This window comes from Mobula birostris, chromosome 18 (genome assembly GCF_030028105.1).
Source record: "Mobula birostris isolate sMobBir1 chromosome 18, sMobBir1.hap1, whole genome shotgun sequence".
NCBI classification, from domain to species: domain Eukaryota; kingdom Metazoa; phylum Chordata; class Chondrichthyes; order Myliobatiformes; family Myliobatidae; genus Mobula; species Mobula birostris.
Genome location: NC_092387.1, coordinates 41621056 through 41638619, shown reverse-complemented (window position 1 = coordinate 41638619; position 17564 = coordinate 41621056). Strand labels below are relative to the sequence as shown.

Below are 17564 nucleotides of genomic sequence, written 5' to 3'. Positions count from 1 at the left end.
AGCCAGTTTAAGCATTGCAAATTCTAACAATGGGATAAAAAAACATGCTTTTTATGGGTATTAAAGAGTAAATGTTGACTAGAACAACAGGGAAAATAGCATCTTCTAAAGTGAGGCTCAAAGTAGGTCAAAATAATGTTCTATGTTTTTATATGGCCTACAGCTGATATCACTGGCACTTATTTCAGCTCACTGTCCAAAGAACTTCATGCCATTGTATATAATCACTAAAAATGCTACCACCAGCTCGAGAGCACAGCAAAAGGAAATCCTAATGGTATAACTTCTGATTGAAACACTCACTCTCTGGAGACTAAGAAAATGTATAAATAATTTGCATCACATTTTTTAGTTTTCTAGCTTTAAATAAACATTTCTGGTGGCTTTGGAAATACTATTATCAGTCACCGAAAGTAGTAATTTGGTCCAATTGTGGATTTCTTTTCTTGCTTAAGACAAACTATTAATATAGTAAGCAAAAAAAAGAGTTGCACAGTTAAAGACAGTAACAGATTACAAGAACGACCAATGATATCAGGTTAACATTACCATTTATTCCTGCACTCCTGGTGGACATGTTATTCCTCAAAGCCAACTATGATTTTCTTGAACTAACATTTCTGTAGATTTGTTTTGAATATGAAAGAATTGAAGTAATTTTCAGCAGCTCCTAGCAGCTACATATGAGCAATAAACATGGCTTTGCCAGCAATGGCCAGATTATGAGGAAAAACACTCAATTATGTACCAGTACAGAAAAAAAGTGGACATTTGTGCAATATGAGAATGTATGCAAACTTAATGGAACAGGTTTTCCTTTTAATAGGAATCACAATCACTGCATGGTACAAGCTCAACAAATCTTCTTCATACATAGTCCTGTTAATATGCTAGAATCGTGCAAGATGACCGGTTTTTTTTAAAAATATACTGTAGCAAAACCACTGACTAATTAAATGAGCACTTTCCACATGATTAATTCATTTTCTGACCAGATCAGACTAATATCTAATTAAAGGTCAATAGCATAAGAACATGTAAGGAAATAGATCATAAATGAATACTTTTACTCAGAGCAATAAACAATGAAACCTTTGGTGCAACAAGTTCACAGGTCCATGCTGACATGGTGCCAGCTAGCTAGTCCTATTGTGCTGTGTTCAGGTCAACACTTTAGCCATACACCTAGTTAATTGTTTCTTAAATTATACTACTTTAATGGGAGGGGGGGTTGTCATGGTACCATAGTGGGCAGCACATTAGTGTAATCCTTTATAGTGCAGCTATAAGATCAGGATTCAATTCCTTCTGCTGCCTGTAAAGAGCTTGTGCTTTCTCCCCATGACCATGTAGGTTTCCTCCAGGTGCCCTGGCTTCCTCCCACATTCCAAAAACATCACAAGGGAGAGTTAGTAAGTTGTGGGCGTGTTATGTTGGTGCTGGAAGCATGGCCACACTTGTGCGTTGGCCTCAGCATATCTCGGACTGTGTTGGACATTGACACAAAACCAACAGATTTCACTGTGTTTCCATACACGTGAGTGAAGCCAATCTATTATATCTACCTGAACTATCTTCTCTGGCAGCTTATTCCATCTATTCACCACTCTCAAGGTCTCTTTCATGTCTCACCTTGTGTCTATGCCCTATAGTTTTGGGCTTATTTACCCTTGCAAATAGAATGAGTAATCACCTCATCTATACCTCCTAATTTTAAACATTTCTATAAAATCATCTCCAAATTTCCTACATTCCAAGGAATAAAGACCTAGCCTGGCCAACCTCTCCCTATAACTCAGGTCCTCTTTTTTCCTACGTTCTTTCCAGTTAAATCATGTCTCTCCTATAAGACATCTTGTCTATATTAGCTCTTGGAAACTAAGGAATTCAGGAAAGAAAACAAGATGCTTTGAAACATATCCACAGATAAGTGAAAAATTCTGCAGATGTTGGAAATCCAAAGCAACACACACAAAATGCTGGAGGAACTATGGAAGATGCTCATCTATGGAAATGAACCGAAGTCGATGTTTTAGGCTGAGACCCTTCTTCGGGACTGGAAAAGAAGATTAGCTAGAAGGTAGTTGGAAATACCAGGTGAATGGTTGCAAGGATAAGTGCTAATACTGAGATTAGTGGGGAAGGATGAATGGACAAGGGAATCATGGAGGTAGCGATCCCTGCAGAGTGTGTGTGTAGCGGGGGGGGGGGGTAAATATGTTTGGTGGTAGGATCCCTTTGGAGATGGCAGAAGTTGTGGCGAGTGATATGTTGGACACGGAGGCTCATGGGGGTGATACGTAAGAACAAAAGGAACTATCACTGTAAGGAGGCTGGAAGATGGAGTGAGCACAGATACAGCACGCCCAAAACAAAGCTGATGGTGCTGGCATTCTAGAGGCACATGTGGACAGTCTCCAGATCAAATCTACCCCATGATGTTATGGGAAGCAAGACGAAAAATTTCTATAGCTCTGCCAGAGAATTTTGCATTTTCTCATAGCCATCAATGTACCTGAAGACTGAACATTGACAAGTACTGTGCTTTTACTTAAGAGTTGCAAGGACAAACCAGGGAACTACAGGCTGGTTAGCTTGAAATCAGAGCTGTTTAAGTTACCAGAGGGGATTGTGAGAGATAGAACCATTTGCATTTGAAAAGGCAAGGACTGATTAGAGTCCTCAGCATGGTTTTATGTAGGGAATAGCATCCCACAAATTTGAATGTTTTTTGAAGAAACAAACGATTTATTAGGATTGACGGCAGGGCAGCAGGCATTTGTAACAACTTTAGTGAAGCTACTGACATGGTCCAACATGGCAGGCTGGTCCAGAAGGTGAGATCACATGGGCTCCAGGGTGAGCAGCCAATCTGATACAAGATTGGCTTGGAAGAAGTCAAATCACCATCTGGTATGGAGGGGCCACTGCATCAGATCAGAAAAAGCTGCAAACTCAGCCAGTCCAACATGTGCACTAGCCTCCCAAGCACTGAAGATATCTTCAAAAGGTGATGCTTCAAACAAAGGCTGCATCATCATTATGGACCCCCATCACCCAGGACGTGCCTCCTTCTCATTGCTACCATCAAGATGGTGCCACAGGAGCCTGAAGACACACACTCAATGTTTTAGGAACAGCTTCTTCCCCTCTGATTTTGGATTTCTGAATGAACAATGAACCCATGTACACAACCTCGCTACTTTTTTTTCCTACTCTTCTTGGACTACTTAACTTAATTTTAATATATTTTCTTATTGTAATTTATAGGTTTTATTAATTATGTATTACATTGTACTATTGCTGCAAAACACACTTCACAACATATGCCAGTGATATTAAACCTGATTCTGATGGTAGTGGCAGGTGACCTTATAGAATTTTATATAATCATGAGGTGCATAGATAAAATGTAGAGTCAGTCATTTTCCCCAAGGTAGAGGAATCTACAACTAGAGCAAATTAGTTTAAGGTGAGGGGGAAGGATGTAAAAGAGGGCCTGAGGGATAAGTTAGAGGACAGTACTGCTAAGGGAAGTGATACAGGCAGGTACAGTTATACAGTTTAAAAGATATTTGGACAGGTTCATGAATGAGAAAAGTTCAGAAGAACATTGGAAGAATGAAAGCAGATGCAACGAGTTCCGGAAGCCTCTTGGTTGGCATGGATGAGATGGGCTGAAGGGCCCTGCTCCCATGTTGTATAATGCTGACTATGACTCCATAACCTGAAGTTCTACATTTTGAGAAGTCTTAAGTGCCAAACCATGAAAGATGTTCCTTGTGGATAAGCAAATATAAAGTACCACTGCATCTTCTTGAAAAATACTATAAGTCCTACCTTGAATCAATTCACTGAAGTCAATCAGGGTCAATTGTAAATGGAATCAATTTTTTTAAACCACTTGTGTTCTTTATGCCAAGCACCCATGTCTACCACACTTAAGAATTCCAAGTCATAACTGATATGATTTGCTGAAAATTAAACTCAACAGATCTTGCGAGCTCACATCAGAGCCTTGCAATACTCTTGCCTATTTATTTTAGGGTTCTACATCATAGACCTGCTTGGCCTACTCTGGCTCTGAATCTCAAGTCCATTCCCCATACCCATTTTCCCTATTCTTTCAGACATGCCCAATACCCTCCCACACAACTTCTTGCTACCCACCTACATTAGGTATAGAGTGGCCAATCAATACTGAAACAGGACTTGGTACATGAAAGGAAATTAGAGCAGCTGGGGGAAAACCTGCAGGAACAGGGAGAATGCCCAAACTCCACAGATGGAGCCCATAATCACTGGAGCTATGATGCATCAGCTTTACTCGCTGTTATACCACGCACACCTTATCTTGTTGACTTTTTACACTCCAATGGCACATGATCTCAGTTGCAGTTGAGTGTCAGTCTCAGAGTGCAATTAACAGGCCGATTTCAAAAACCCTTTTAGCCATACATATTGAACAAAACTTGGCAAGTTGGGAAAACACTATTCAATATAGTTTTTAAAACCTCTAATTTTTTTCAAAATTAACTTACCTTGCCTCCTCAATCTTTACACTAAAATGTCATTGGGAGATCATCAGTTTTGTATCAGGAGGATCCAAGCTGTGATTCAGAATCATGGTATTACAGGGTTTCACAACACCAAACTCCCCATGGGGTCCAGTAGCTGAGCATACTGACATGTTCAGCAGCCGTACTTTGTTAATCACTCGTCTTGCTCATTGACAGTACAACAAGCATGAGCAATTTGATGACGTGCACAAATGCAAATTAAGGCCTCATTGACACTGCAATTTGTGTATGCTTTCACAACAGTGAATGAATATGATTATACATCCATTTACTGAGCAAATTTTATTCAATAACATGTTTTACACTGCAGCTTTATTAAAATTAATCCTGTATAAAAGGTCCTTTTAAATGAAATAAATTGAAGTGTTTAAAAGATTCTATGGGCACATTAAAAGAGAGAATTTACCCAGTTTGGCCATTTGATGCATTAAATGTCCTGAGTGTTTTTTTGAACAATGCTCCAAATGTTTGGAAGTGGTTGGATTTCATCAATCTGAACTCTTCTCTGTACCAAATATGCTTGCACAGCTTGAGAGCCTACATTACCTTTGGCCAAAGGTGGAATTTACAGTTACTCAGAATAATTAGAAAATGAACAACAGGGAGACGTAACAGACATAAACCAGGCAAATTTATATGATTAACATGCTTAGTCTGAGAGATTGTGCAAATTTGCAAAAGGGAGAGGCATAAACTTATTTGGACTGCTTTGCTTGCTCCAACCCCAATCACTCCCTCCTCCAATATGTTCTATCCCATTTCTCCCTTGCTTATCCCATCACTCACACTTTCCCACCCCTCATTACCACTCTTCTTCCTTCATGTGATCAGCACTTGGAAGTACAAGGGCAAGCAAACATACTTTTCTCTCTGGGTCACTGTTTTAAAAATTCTACTAATCTATTGTGCAAGGATTGATAAACACACCCAAGGAATAGTGGTGGATAAGGGAGAGTGGAGTTGCCAAACAGCAGAATTCGAGAATACTGGGGGTGCATGCGATATGGGATCAAATTGAGGCTTTAGGTAGTGAGCAAGCCAGATGTGGGAGTTAAACATAATCTTTGGAGCTCATCAAGACAAAGTTTTCTCCTGAGAACCAAATACACTGGTACAGTACAACTCAATCTGCTTTATAGCTGCTCAGAAATCCCAACCGTTTGGCTACTCGCTCACTTGAACCACGACTCATGCACTTTTGCTTGGTTCACTGGAAAATTTCTAATTATGCATAACAGCTAAACAAAAAAAATTGAAAGTATATTGTGATAATCGTGGAAATAACATTGAATTACTCAGAAAATCTGCTCTACCAAAATCTCAAGCGTACCCTATTATCATAGTATTAGAATAAGTCATGAAAGCGTATTATACTAAATTAAAACCTTTGGTCCACCTCAACTCTGCAAACCGTCAACCACCCATTCACAATAAATTCTCAACAACCCAAAAACAAAAGACCATTCACCAAAACAATAGGGGCAATCTACCATGACCAATTAAACTACCAACCTAGCACCCAAATCCACTGTTGAGACAGCAGCTCCCCTTCCTGAACCACCATACCACCAACAATGCACAATTTTTGTCTAACAGTGCAACTCAAACTGCAGATAACTTCTTAATTACACAGTTAATCAAGGTTAATTTTAAAATTACTCAGCAGACTTAGGTTAAGAATTTTTGAAGCAGCTTTGGAGCCCAAATATGTTTTTTCGATGTCACACAACAGCTGGTTTCAGATGCACATGTTGCTGGATGGATCAAAATATTGTAAAAGTTTACATTGTGACATCACAAGCAAAAAAAACTTACTATTTGACTATAATTTCAGTACTAATTAGTTTCATGGATACAATTTCACATGAGGCAAACTTTACAGCAACTAGGCTAATTATTTTCCTTTGTGCTTTGTACTGCTCTAATTTCCCTATAATGAACATTTGTCAAGCAATTATTGCAACAGCATTTTGAATTCACCAAAGCTCTGCTAATCTGAAAGGCAACTGTCTGTAGAACTTGACAGTTCAGCATCTAGCTCACACATTAGTCCTGGATCTGGGAATCCAGAATATGGGCCAGAGACAGGGTCAGGAACAATGCAAGTCCAAAGTACAGGCTGAAAATGGGAATGTGGCTGGATTTGGGGTACGGAGTGTATATATTTTTCAGTTAGTCTGTACAAACTAAAACTCACCAGGGTTCAATTTCCCACTCCCTTTAAACTCACTGTAAAATTTGTTAAACTACTCTTCAGCATGGCTTATCGATAGAAGCAACACAATAATTTGGAAAATTTGAGTCCATGAAAGTCAAGTTTCAAGTTTTTATTACAGACATAAGAGACTGCAGATGCGGGAATCTGAAGCAACAATCTGCTGGGAGAACTCAGCCGGCTGAATAGGAAACGTAGAAGGAAATAATTTGATGTTTTGAATTGAAAACTCACATCAGAACTAAGAGTGGAGAGGGGAGATAGCCAGTAGAAATGGGAGAGGGGGAGGGGGAGAGGAGGTGAGGAGGTGAGGTGGTGAGGAGGTGAGGTGGTGAGGTGGTGAGGAGGTGAGGAGGTGAGGAGGTGAGGAGGTGAGGAGGTGAGGAGGTGAGGAGGTGAGGAGGTGAGGAGGTGAGGAGGTGAGGAGGTGAGGAGGTGAAGAATGAAGGATTGAGCCAGGCAGAAGGGGAGGGGTGAAGATGGCAGAAAGAGGCAGGTGGAATGATAAGCAAATGCAGACAAAGGCAGATGGAGCTAGGTAGATGGGCAAGGGTGAAGGTAAAGGTAGAGATAGCTAGGAGAGTGATAAACAGGAATCTGACAAGGAAAGTGATAACATGAACCAATAGAGAAGAAATGAAGGGGAGGCAGTTCCAAATTGAGATGGGGATGGGAATCAGTGGTCAAATATATGGGTAGTACAAAAAAAGGTGATAGAGGCTAGAGAGTGGGGTATAAGAGAGGGATATCTTCAGTCCCCAAGGGTAGAGGTGGGGAAGAGAGAGACTGGAGGAGAAAAACACTGGAGGTGTGGGTTACTTGAAATTGGAAAATTAATGTTCATAGTCATTGGGCTGTAGACTACCCAGGCCGAAAAAGGAGCTGTAGCTCTAGTTCCTGTTAACCCTCACCTTGCAGTGAATGGAAAATGAAATAGCGCACAGTGGTAAGCTTGTGATGACCACTGCGAACAGGATACAAGTGCTCTCTGCTAATTTGTTGCTTAGTCTGCACTTCCCTTGCCAATGTAGTGAAGGCCATACCAGGAGCACAATGTGCAGTAAACAAGGTGTACATGAACCTTCTGGAACAACTGCTTAGGTTTCTGTATAGTTGCAGGACAGGTGATACAAGAACAAGTATCACAACACCTTCAGTGGGAGGGGAAAGTGCCAGGAGGCAGGGAGGTCTTTGGTATGGATGAGTGAACAAGTGAGCTACGGAATGGGTGGTTCCTGCAAAAGGTGGAAAAAGGGTGGAGAGAAGATGCAGCTAGCGGTGAAATCTTGTAGTAGCTGTATTTTACTATATTTGCATTCTCCATTTTTTAATAAATTTTAAACTACACATTAGCACTGATCCAATTTCAACCAAATAGTGGAAAAGATGAAGGTGTTAAATTGCTGCCTCCATGTCTAATTTTTCTGGGTCTTCCCAGACATCAAAACCACACTAAATTGAGCTACCTTGCAGCAAGCAGAACCATACTGTCACCTTTTGAAAGTGCTCACCCACCTGTACTTGTGCTGTGCTGAGACTGCGACTGGCTTCCTTGAGAGTCTGATGACTCAGAGTTTGACAGAAGATCCCCAATATCACCCATTCTGACTGAAGATTTTTTCCGGTGCCTGCCTTCCGATTCAGAGTCATCATCCTCATCAGAGCTTTCACTCAGATCATCAAAACCAAAGTACTTGATTTTATAGTTGGCTGCACCACCAGTTGATTGGAAGGCACCTTCCTCTCCCTCCTGCTCATCGAAACCAAAGAACTCCAGCTTTGCGTCCTTTTTGGATTTGGACTGGGTCGGCCGAAATCTGACAGCAGCCTTACCCGCCGCAGCATCATTTTTTTTCCTTAAGCGGCCTGCTTCTCCCAGGTCAGCTGGACTGGTAGTAAATTCATCCATGCTCCTGTCTGTGGTATCCTGAAGCGTGACATTGCAAGGTGATAGATAAGACGAGGGCAAGGTAATAGTGTCTCTTGCAGTCCGAGCTGTAGATGGCTTGCCTGTTGTCCCTGAAGTTTTGGTGTCTAGTTTTAAGCTGTCCTTGGCCATCAGGTCAGCCTGAGCAGATTTCCCAGTGCCATCAATTATTTTATCAAAATTTGTTGTGCCAGCACTTCCTGATTTACCTTTATTTGAACGACAGTACGTCCTGCAGTTTGACCTGAGAGGCTGGGAGTCATTCTCTATCTCCTCATCCTTGAAACTGGAATATTCTGCCCGCTCAAAAATTCCTTGGTTACCTTTAAGTTCCAGAGGCCTATCAGGGTGTAAGAAAATATCTCCACGCTTGCCTTGCCTTCCATCAGAGGCCTCGTTTTTGACACCAAGCATCCGGCCAAGTCCACCAACCCATGGCTGGAATTCTGTCCTCTGATGCAGTTCAGAGGGTGACCCTGAGCTCTTCATGATCTCATCCCAACTATCCAAAGGTGATTCATCAGCTTTAATACCAGCCTGTCTTGTGCTGGGCTCTTCAGATTTCTTTTCATTTTCAGTTGCATTCTTGATCTTGGGAAAACTATTTTTCTCAATTCCTTCTCTCAATGGATCTTGGTGCTTGCCCCCTGCAGAATGAAACAGATTTCAGTTAACATCTTGCAGCTTATATCCCACTTCCGCTTTCAGCTACAGCTGAAATTAAATTGCAATTTCAAATTACCCCTCACTCAACTTTATCTTTTGAACTATCAGGTGGAGCAGCACGTCCAGTGGTACTCTACAATGAGCTCCCATGCCAATGTGTGGAAGGGCAACACGAGTGCACACCACACGATTGAGGGGAAAATAACCATTTGGTCTTCCATCCAAACTAAAGGTCTCATCAATCTAGAGTTCTCAAACCCAACATGATTATTTTTCAAATTCAATTACTTGGGTAATACAGATGAGTAACCAGCTAACTGATTTTCAGTACACAAGGCTGTAAGAAAAAATTCTTCAGCAAGGAGCCTGCAAGATAGTGTCCAGTTTAACAATCCAAAATGCAACAATAACATTCAGAGTGGACATTCGGACATATTTTGTTCAGATATGGAGCCTGTATCTCTCTAACAGACATTTTGAGAAAATTTAAATGGTTTGACCAGTGACAATAACTGCATCCAGTGAAGATCATCTACTTAATCATGGTTTGAAGTTTTCAGCAAAGATAATTTGTTCTAATGGGGATAGATTTATTAGGCATTCTCTGTAGTACATTTTGCAGCTCTTTGCTCAATTTACAAACTCCATTCCCAATGGAGTCAAGGAGTTGGAATGAAGTTACCACCAGGTTGCTACTCCTTCCTGCTTTTCATTCTTCTGCAAAACATCAAACTGCTTGTCTGTGAGCACAACTTTCAAACTCAGCTGTTGACAAATGTCGGCTTGCATGCCAAAGTATTTAGGTTAATGCCCTACATAAATTTAGCATTCTTTGTTAAAATATCAAACATATTAATGAACTAGTAAAATGTCAGCTAGCCATCAAAAACATTTATACACAATGCAAATGACTTGCTTAGGTTTAATCGCTTGATGAAAACATTTCATCTCCATTTTCCCCTTTGCGAGCTAGAACTTCAACATTACTGTAATAATGCTTCAGAATCACTCAGGAGAAATATAAAGCCATCTGCGATGAGCAAGAAGTGAATGCACAGAAATTCTCTGTAATAATGTCTGAGAGTTGTGGCACCAAATGATCACATGGGGCAATAACAAACTGGCAAGAATAAGAGATCAGCCCCGAGAAGGGATGGAACTTATTGCTGGTTATAAGGTATTCAGGAAGGAAAGGGAAAGTTTCAAAAAAGATGAGGGAAGCAAATATCAAAAGGATTATTAGCAACGATGACACAGTTGAGAAAATATAGTTCCAAATCTAATTAGTTTGTATCAAGGATTAAAAGTGCAGCCATCACACTGGGCATATTTTCAGCCAAGAGAGGAATAAAAATCAAACTGCCAGATATCTTCAGTAGGTCGTCCACCACTTATAAAGACAGAGTTGTCATGTCTCAGGCTAGTAACCTTCATTAGAAAATCTGACTAAAATCATCAAATCTCCACAGATGCTGTCTCATCAGGGAGTGGCTCCAGCATCTTTTCTTTTTCTTTTAGTATTTTCAGCACTGAAATGTCTGTCAGTGGTACCAACATGAATAAAATTGGTTGAACCTTTTCATTAGGACATAAAATACACCAGTAGGTCATTCTACAAATCCTGAAGGCAACTTCGGTACGCAACAAAATCATGTTTAATTCCCGATGGCTTAAACTTCATTTGATCATATCCCCAGAATTTTAAAGTTTAAAATTCTTTAATTCAGCCTTGAATTCTTGAATTACTGTTTTGCCCTCTGATGGACTAATGATTTGCAATCTGTGAGTAAACATTTCTTAGTGGTCTTCATAGTAAACCCTTCAAGATTACACTGTAGATATACTGTCACTGATTCACAAGGCCGCAAGAGCAATCAAAATCAGAACACAAAGTGCTACAAGTCAAAACCGACTGAACAATATTTAACTTACAAGGTTATTCGCTCTTGTACTCACAGCTTTATTCATGTGGGGGTACTACAAATGCTCAACCAATGGCCATTATAAGGATATCAAAAAGAAAACTACTTTCAATATCTGTACTTACCCACAAGTCTCCAACAGGTTCTACTAACGGAAGTTAAACTAGCAATTTTTAAATCTGGGCGAATGGATTAAAAAATATGGGGAAAAAGTTACAATCATATAGCAACTATCTTGACCCCGTGACATTCCAAAGAAACCAAAAGGAATATTGGGAGAATGAGAATGACTGGAGTCTTTGTTGAATAAAATGGCAGGGTACTGGAGAAGACAGATGAAAACTCTATTTTGTATCAACAATGCAGCACCCCATGAACATCACTCTTCCAGAAGCAATATACCCACACAATACTGTAGGTGCTCACATCCTGAGCAAGGCAAACCCACAACCTACTAATGGAGGAATAGTATCTTCACCAAACCTATATATGATGAGTCCTAATTAGCACAGGTGAAATCTGTGCAATGGGCTTGAAGTTATACCTCATTACCAACAATTTAAACATGTTGAGTAAAATTTGCTCATGCAAAGTTTATGTGGGGGGAAAGAAGGGTTGGGGTTGGGGTTGGGGTTGGGGTTTTCTTCTCTTGAAGAGACTGCTTAAGATCTACTTCGGCTGAGCTATGCTATTTGTGCTTTGTGTGAAACTCTTCAGAGTCTTAGACTACATTAAAAACACGAGACAAACAAGTAATGTGAAGTTTAGAGGAGCGGTGGGGGGGGGGGGGGGAGGGAAGGAAAAGAGTTTATAAAGGCCAAAAATCAAGAATACAGGTCATCCATTTCAGACTAAGATGAGGAGGAATTTCTTTTCTGAACACTCTGAATCCTCGGAATATTCCAATCCAGAAAGTTATGCGCTGTGCACGGAGAAACCATGAATATATTCACAAGACCAGAGGACATATCAACAGAATGAAGCCATTTGCCCAGTCCAGTCTGTTCTGCCTTCCCATCATGGCTGAGTTATTATCCCTCTCAAGCCCACTCTCCTTTCTCCCTGTAACCTTTCATGCCCTGACTAATCAAGAGCCTATCAACCTCTGGTCCTAGACTGCCCCACTATAGGAAACAACCTCTCTAATCCACTCTATATAGGCCTTTCAATATTCAATAGGTTTCAAGAGATTCTCGCACACCATTCTCTAATCTCCAGTGAGTACAGGCCCAGAACCAAACACTCGTGAGTTTACCCTTTCATTCCCGGAATCATTCTCAGAATTCACTCTCTCCAATGTCAGTGCATTTTTTCTTAGATGGCCCCAAAGATGCTCACAATTTAAAAAAATACAAGCACTGAGGCAGATACATTACTTTGGTGCACAGTGAAGTATAATGGAGAACCAGCAGAAAACTGGAACAAAGCTAAAATCAGATTAGCTATGGCCTTATTCAGCAGTGGAGCAGATCCAAGGGACCATATGATTTACTTGTGCTCCTTACTCTCAAGTTATGTTAACTTTTGTTTTTGGTTATTCACCCAAATGATTTGCTGATAAGTTCCTTGATGATCAAGATCAATCGAATTGCTTCCACTATTTAAGTATTCTGAAATTTTGCCATGTAGCTTCAGTTTTGAATGCAATCCCAATTTCACTACAGCAGGTCTATTTATTCAAGATGTAATGGAGATTGGCATTTTTAAAAGAGTAATTTAAAGTTATAGTTTAGGAAAGATACAAGTAAGGTAGAATGTTATTACATTACTTAAAAAAACAAAAGAAAATCTGAGATGCTGGAAATCCAAGCAAAACACAAAAAGTGCTGAAAGAACTCAGCAGGCCAGGCAACTTCGATGGAAAAGAGTACAGTTGACATTTTGAGCCAAGACCCTTCAGCAGGACTAATGGAAAAAAGATGAGTAGATTTAAAGGTGGGGGAGGGGACTAAGAAAGACAAGATGATAGGTGAAATCAGGACGGGGAGGGGTGAAATAAAGAGCTGGGAAGTTATTTGGTAAAAGAGATACAGGGCTGGAGAAGGGGGAATCAAATACAAATAGGAGAGGACAGAAGGCCATGGAAGAAAGAGGGAGGCGGAAAGAGAACCAGAGGGAGATGGGCAGGCAAGGAGTCAAGGTGAGAAAGGGAAAAGGGGATGGGGAATTGCAGGGGGTGGGGGAGAGAAAGAGTATTACTGGAAGTTTGATAAATCGATCTTCATGCCATCAGGTTGGAGGCTATCCAGATGGGATACAAGATGTTATTTCTCCAACCTGAGCGTGGCCTCAGCGTGACAGTAGAGGCGACCATGGATAGACATATCCGAATGGGAACGGGAAGTGGAATTAAAATGGATGACCACTGGAGATCCCGCTTTTTCTGCGGGACGGAGCACAGGTGATCAGCGGAGTGGTCTCCCAATCTATGTCGGGTCTCACTGATATACAGGAGGCCACACCAGGAGCACCGGACACAGTATATGACCCCAACAGACTCGCAGGTGAAGAGTCGCCTCACCTGGAAGACTTGAGAAATGCAAGTTAACAGAACATTTCTCAATCATTCTGGGGTCTTCAAAATAAAGATCCAGAGAGGAGAAGATAGTTACAAGAACAAAAAATGCTTAAAAAAAATGTCAGCAGGGCAGGATGAATCATTGGGATTTTCTTCCTACAAATGCCATCTGGCCTGGTCAGTATTTTCAGAGTTTTCTATTTTTGTTTAGATTTTTTATCACTTTGTTATTTGCTTTATGAGGGGAAAACAATTACAGTAACACCACTGCCCTCTGATCTACCTAAAATTAGGACTGAAGGATAACAGTGAGAAGATGAGGTGATTCAGCCTCTTTGTTAAAATAACCCAGAGTTAATATCACAGATATAGCTCTGCATAGATTGTGGCTTGAAATAAATACCTAATATGTTACAAGGTGGAGTGGACATTACCTGTAGCAAACAATGGGCAATTTGAAGGGTACAGTTCCATTTGAAAAGTTACCAATTATTAAGCAGTCCATTAGCACTGGAAAAATGTATGAAAAACCATGGCTGATACAAAGCAAGTTTACATGCTTACCACACAATCAGACCGTGAAGATTTCCAACTAGCGTAATCATCTCTTCATGATGTTAGCAATGAAATCTAATAGAAACTACAAATAAATAGACTCTTCTCTACCTAAGTATTTCCACCATTTACAAGACAAATCAGCCGTGTAAAGAACACCAGTTTTTTTTGAACGGGTGCCGTGTTGCAGAACTTAAACAGTTTGGTGCCACACAAATAGTCTCTTTGATCAACAGTCCATCTACAGGTGTAAACATTCACCTACAATGTAGCTGTAATGCATTACGTGCACAAGATAAAATGGGGCAATATGAATCCTCTCCTACATCTGTGTCTCTCCCAACTGGAAATCAAGGACAGCAGGTTGCTCAGCAAGTTCCCATTCAAGTTACGCAACATTCTATGTGGACTTGCATTATTGCTCCATTAGATTCCTGCAAGCTCGACCCAACAGCAAAGAGAACTTCAAAGTTGGTTACAACAGTTCATGGTTGTGTTAAGATATCACCCAATTTAAAATAATCATTCTCACTGAGAATTTTCTCCTGACTGTCTTACTCTGGTCTGACTTTGATTACCACCCACCACCACAAACTCCTAGAGGAAATAGATTCCTCTTTATTATACTCTGCAAAGCCCTTCAACAAAATAATTTCAAAATTTCACCAACTCAGTTGAAACAGCCTCAAGTTCTCCCATTACAACCTGTATCCCAGGCTACTTTGCTGTTTGCAACATTTAACTAAACTAGGAACAAATGGCATTGTAGCTATGCTTCCAGACAATACCAAGATGGGTGGATGGGACAGGCAATGTGACAGAAGGAAGAAGTCTGCAGAGAGACTTGGACAGATTAAGAGAATGGGCAAAGAAATGGCAAATGGAATAGAGTAGGAAAATGTGGGGTTATGCACATTGGTTGGAAGAATAAAGAGGTAGAATATCTCTAAATAGAAGAGAATTCAGATACTGGGGGTACAAAAGGGACTCAGAACATACCAGTTCAGGATTCTCCTCAAAGTAAACTTGCAGTTTAAATCAGTAGCAAGGAAGACAAATGCACAAATTTTCAGAAGACTAGAACATAAAAGCAAGGAGGTCCTGCTGAGGCTTTATAAGGCATCAGTCAGACCCCATTTGGAATTACGGAATATTGAGAATTCTGGACCTGTATTTAGCCTTGGACAAAATCCAGAGGAAGTTTAAGGACTCAAAATTTAAGAGTCAGAGAACTAGACTCCTGCCTGTTTATTTCCATAGATACTGGCCAACATGTCAGGTCCCTCCAGCATTTTGTTTTGTTTGCCCCCATGCACTCACTTCCTTTGACTCAACACCCAGCTGAACATCACACTAAATCCCCAACTCTCTGGACTTGATGGATAAGGAGTCTGCTTGTGAGGAAAAGCTGCAAATTATACAAACAATATATCAAAGGTTCAGGACACAAACACAAATGCAGAACACCCATAACAAACTTAATGTACATGCATTTTCAATCACTGAGTGGCCCTGGTTTATGTCCCATGCTCATTTGATAATACCTGCCAGCTGAAGATCAAATTGGGATTTAAAACAAATTGGTGTAAAGAGACAGCAGATCATGATACAACTGATTTTCCTGCATGCTATGTTTAGTTCAGGGTCAAATGATAACTTTAATGGAGAACAATCAATAACTGGCAAAAATATGGTCAAGGGATATTTCAGGATCCTTTATGGACAAGAAATGCAAGTTGCGGACTTCGCGATCCAAGTTTAGATCAATGCTTCCAGTAACTTGCAGGCATCCCATACAGATGTAGTTGCTTAGGCAGGGCAAGTGGAAGAGAAGAGGGAGCAGGGTTAGAATGTGAAACACCAAAATGCAGCACAAGAAGAGCTCAAACACGAGAAAATCTGCAGATGCTGGAAATTCAAGCAACACATACAAAATGCTGGTGAATGCAGCAGGCCAGGCAGCATCAATAGGAAGAAGTACAGTCGACGTTTCAGGCCGAGACCCTTCGTCAGGACTAACTGAAAGAAGAGATAGTAAGAGATTTGAAACTGGGAGGGGGAGGAGGTGATCAGAAATCATAAGAGAAGACAGGAGGGGGAGGGAAGAAGCTAAGAGCTGGAAAGTTGATTGGCAAAAAGGATACAGAGCTGGAGAAGGGGAGGGATCATGGGTTGGGAGGCCTAGGGAGAAAGAAAGGGGGAGAAGAGCCCAGAGGAAGACAGAGAGCAGGCAAGGAGTGATTGTGTGAGGGAGAAAGAGAGAAAAAAGAGAGAAAAAAGAGGGGAATAATAAATAAATAAGGGATAGGGTAAGAAGGGGAAGCGGGGCATGAACATTGATTTCTCTAACTTCCATTAATGCCCCTTCTTATCCCATCCCTTATTTATTTCCCCCCTTTTTTCCTCTCTCTGTCCCTCTCATAATCACTCCTTGCTTGTTCTCCATCTTCCTCTGGGCTCCCCTCCCCCTTTCTTTCTCCCTAGGCCTCCCGTCCCATGATCCTCCCCCTTCTCCAACTCTGTATCCCTTTTGCCAATCAACTTTCCAGCTCTTACTCATCTCACCATCAATATTCCCAATGGTCCTGACATTTACTAACAAGAGAAAATCTGCAGACGCTGGAAATCCGAGCAACACACACAAAATGCTGCAGGAACTCAGCAGACCAGGCAGCATCTAGGAAAAGAGTACAGTCAACATTTCGGGACAAAACCCTTCGGCAGATATATTTTCTTCTTCTATATAACCCCTGCCCATGCAAAACCTCACACTCGCCTAGACTAAACTGCATCTGCCATTTCTCTGTCCATATTCTGATGAATTTCTTAACAACTTTTCTTATTGCCTGCAACTCTGCCAATTTTTGCATCACCTACATGCTTACTAATCAGCCAACCTACATTTTTAACTAAGTCATCTAAACATAATGCAAACAGAAGTACAAGCAATGATTGCTGTGTAACACCATTGGTCACAGACCTCCAGACAGTATAAACCCTCTCCAACACTAAATGTCTTCTATAGATAAACCCAACTTTCAATCCATGAAGTCACCATAGATGCCATGTGCCTTAATCTTCTGGATTAGTCCATCATGAGGGACTTTATCAAATGCTTGACTGAAGTTTTTAACATCCATGCCAAACATTCAATTATCTTTGTCGCTTCAAAAAACTTAAG

General features: G+C 40.7%; 1 protein-coding gene across 2 annotated transcripts in view; it reads right to left on the bottom strand.

Moving 5' to 3' along the window:
• LOC140212077 (wings apart-like protein homolog) overlaps nt 1-17564 on the bottom strand; it is a 187237-nt gene that overhangs the window by 101384 nt on the left and 68289 nt on the right. For both annotated transcript variants that reach the window (XM_072282570.1, XM_072282569.1), the window contains one exon: nt 8311-9369. In XM_072282570.1, the coding sequence (XP_072138671.1) occupies nt 8311-9369 (1059 nt within the window). The remainder of the gene's footprint in view (nt 1-8310; nt 9370-17564) is intronic.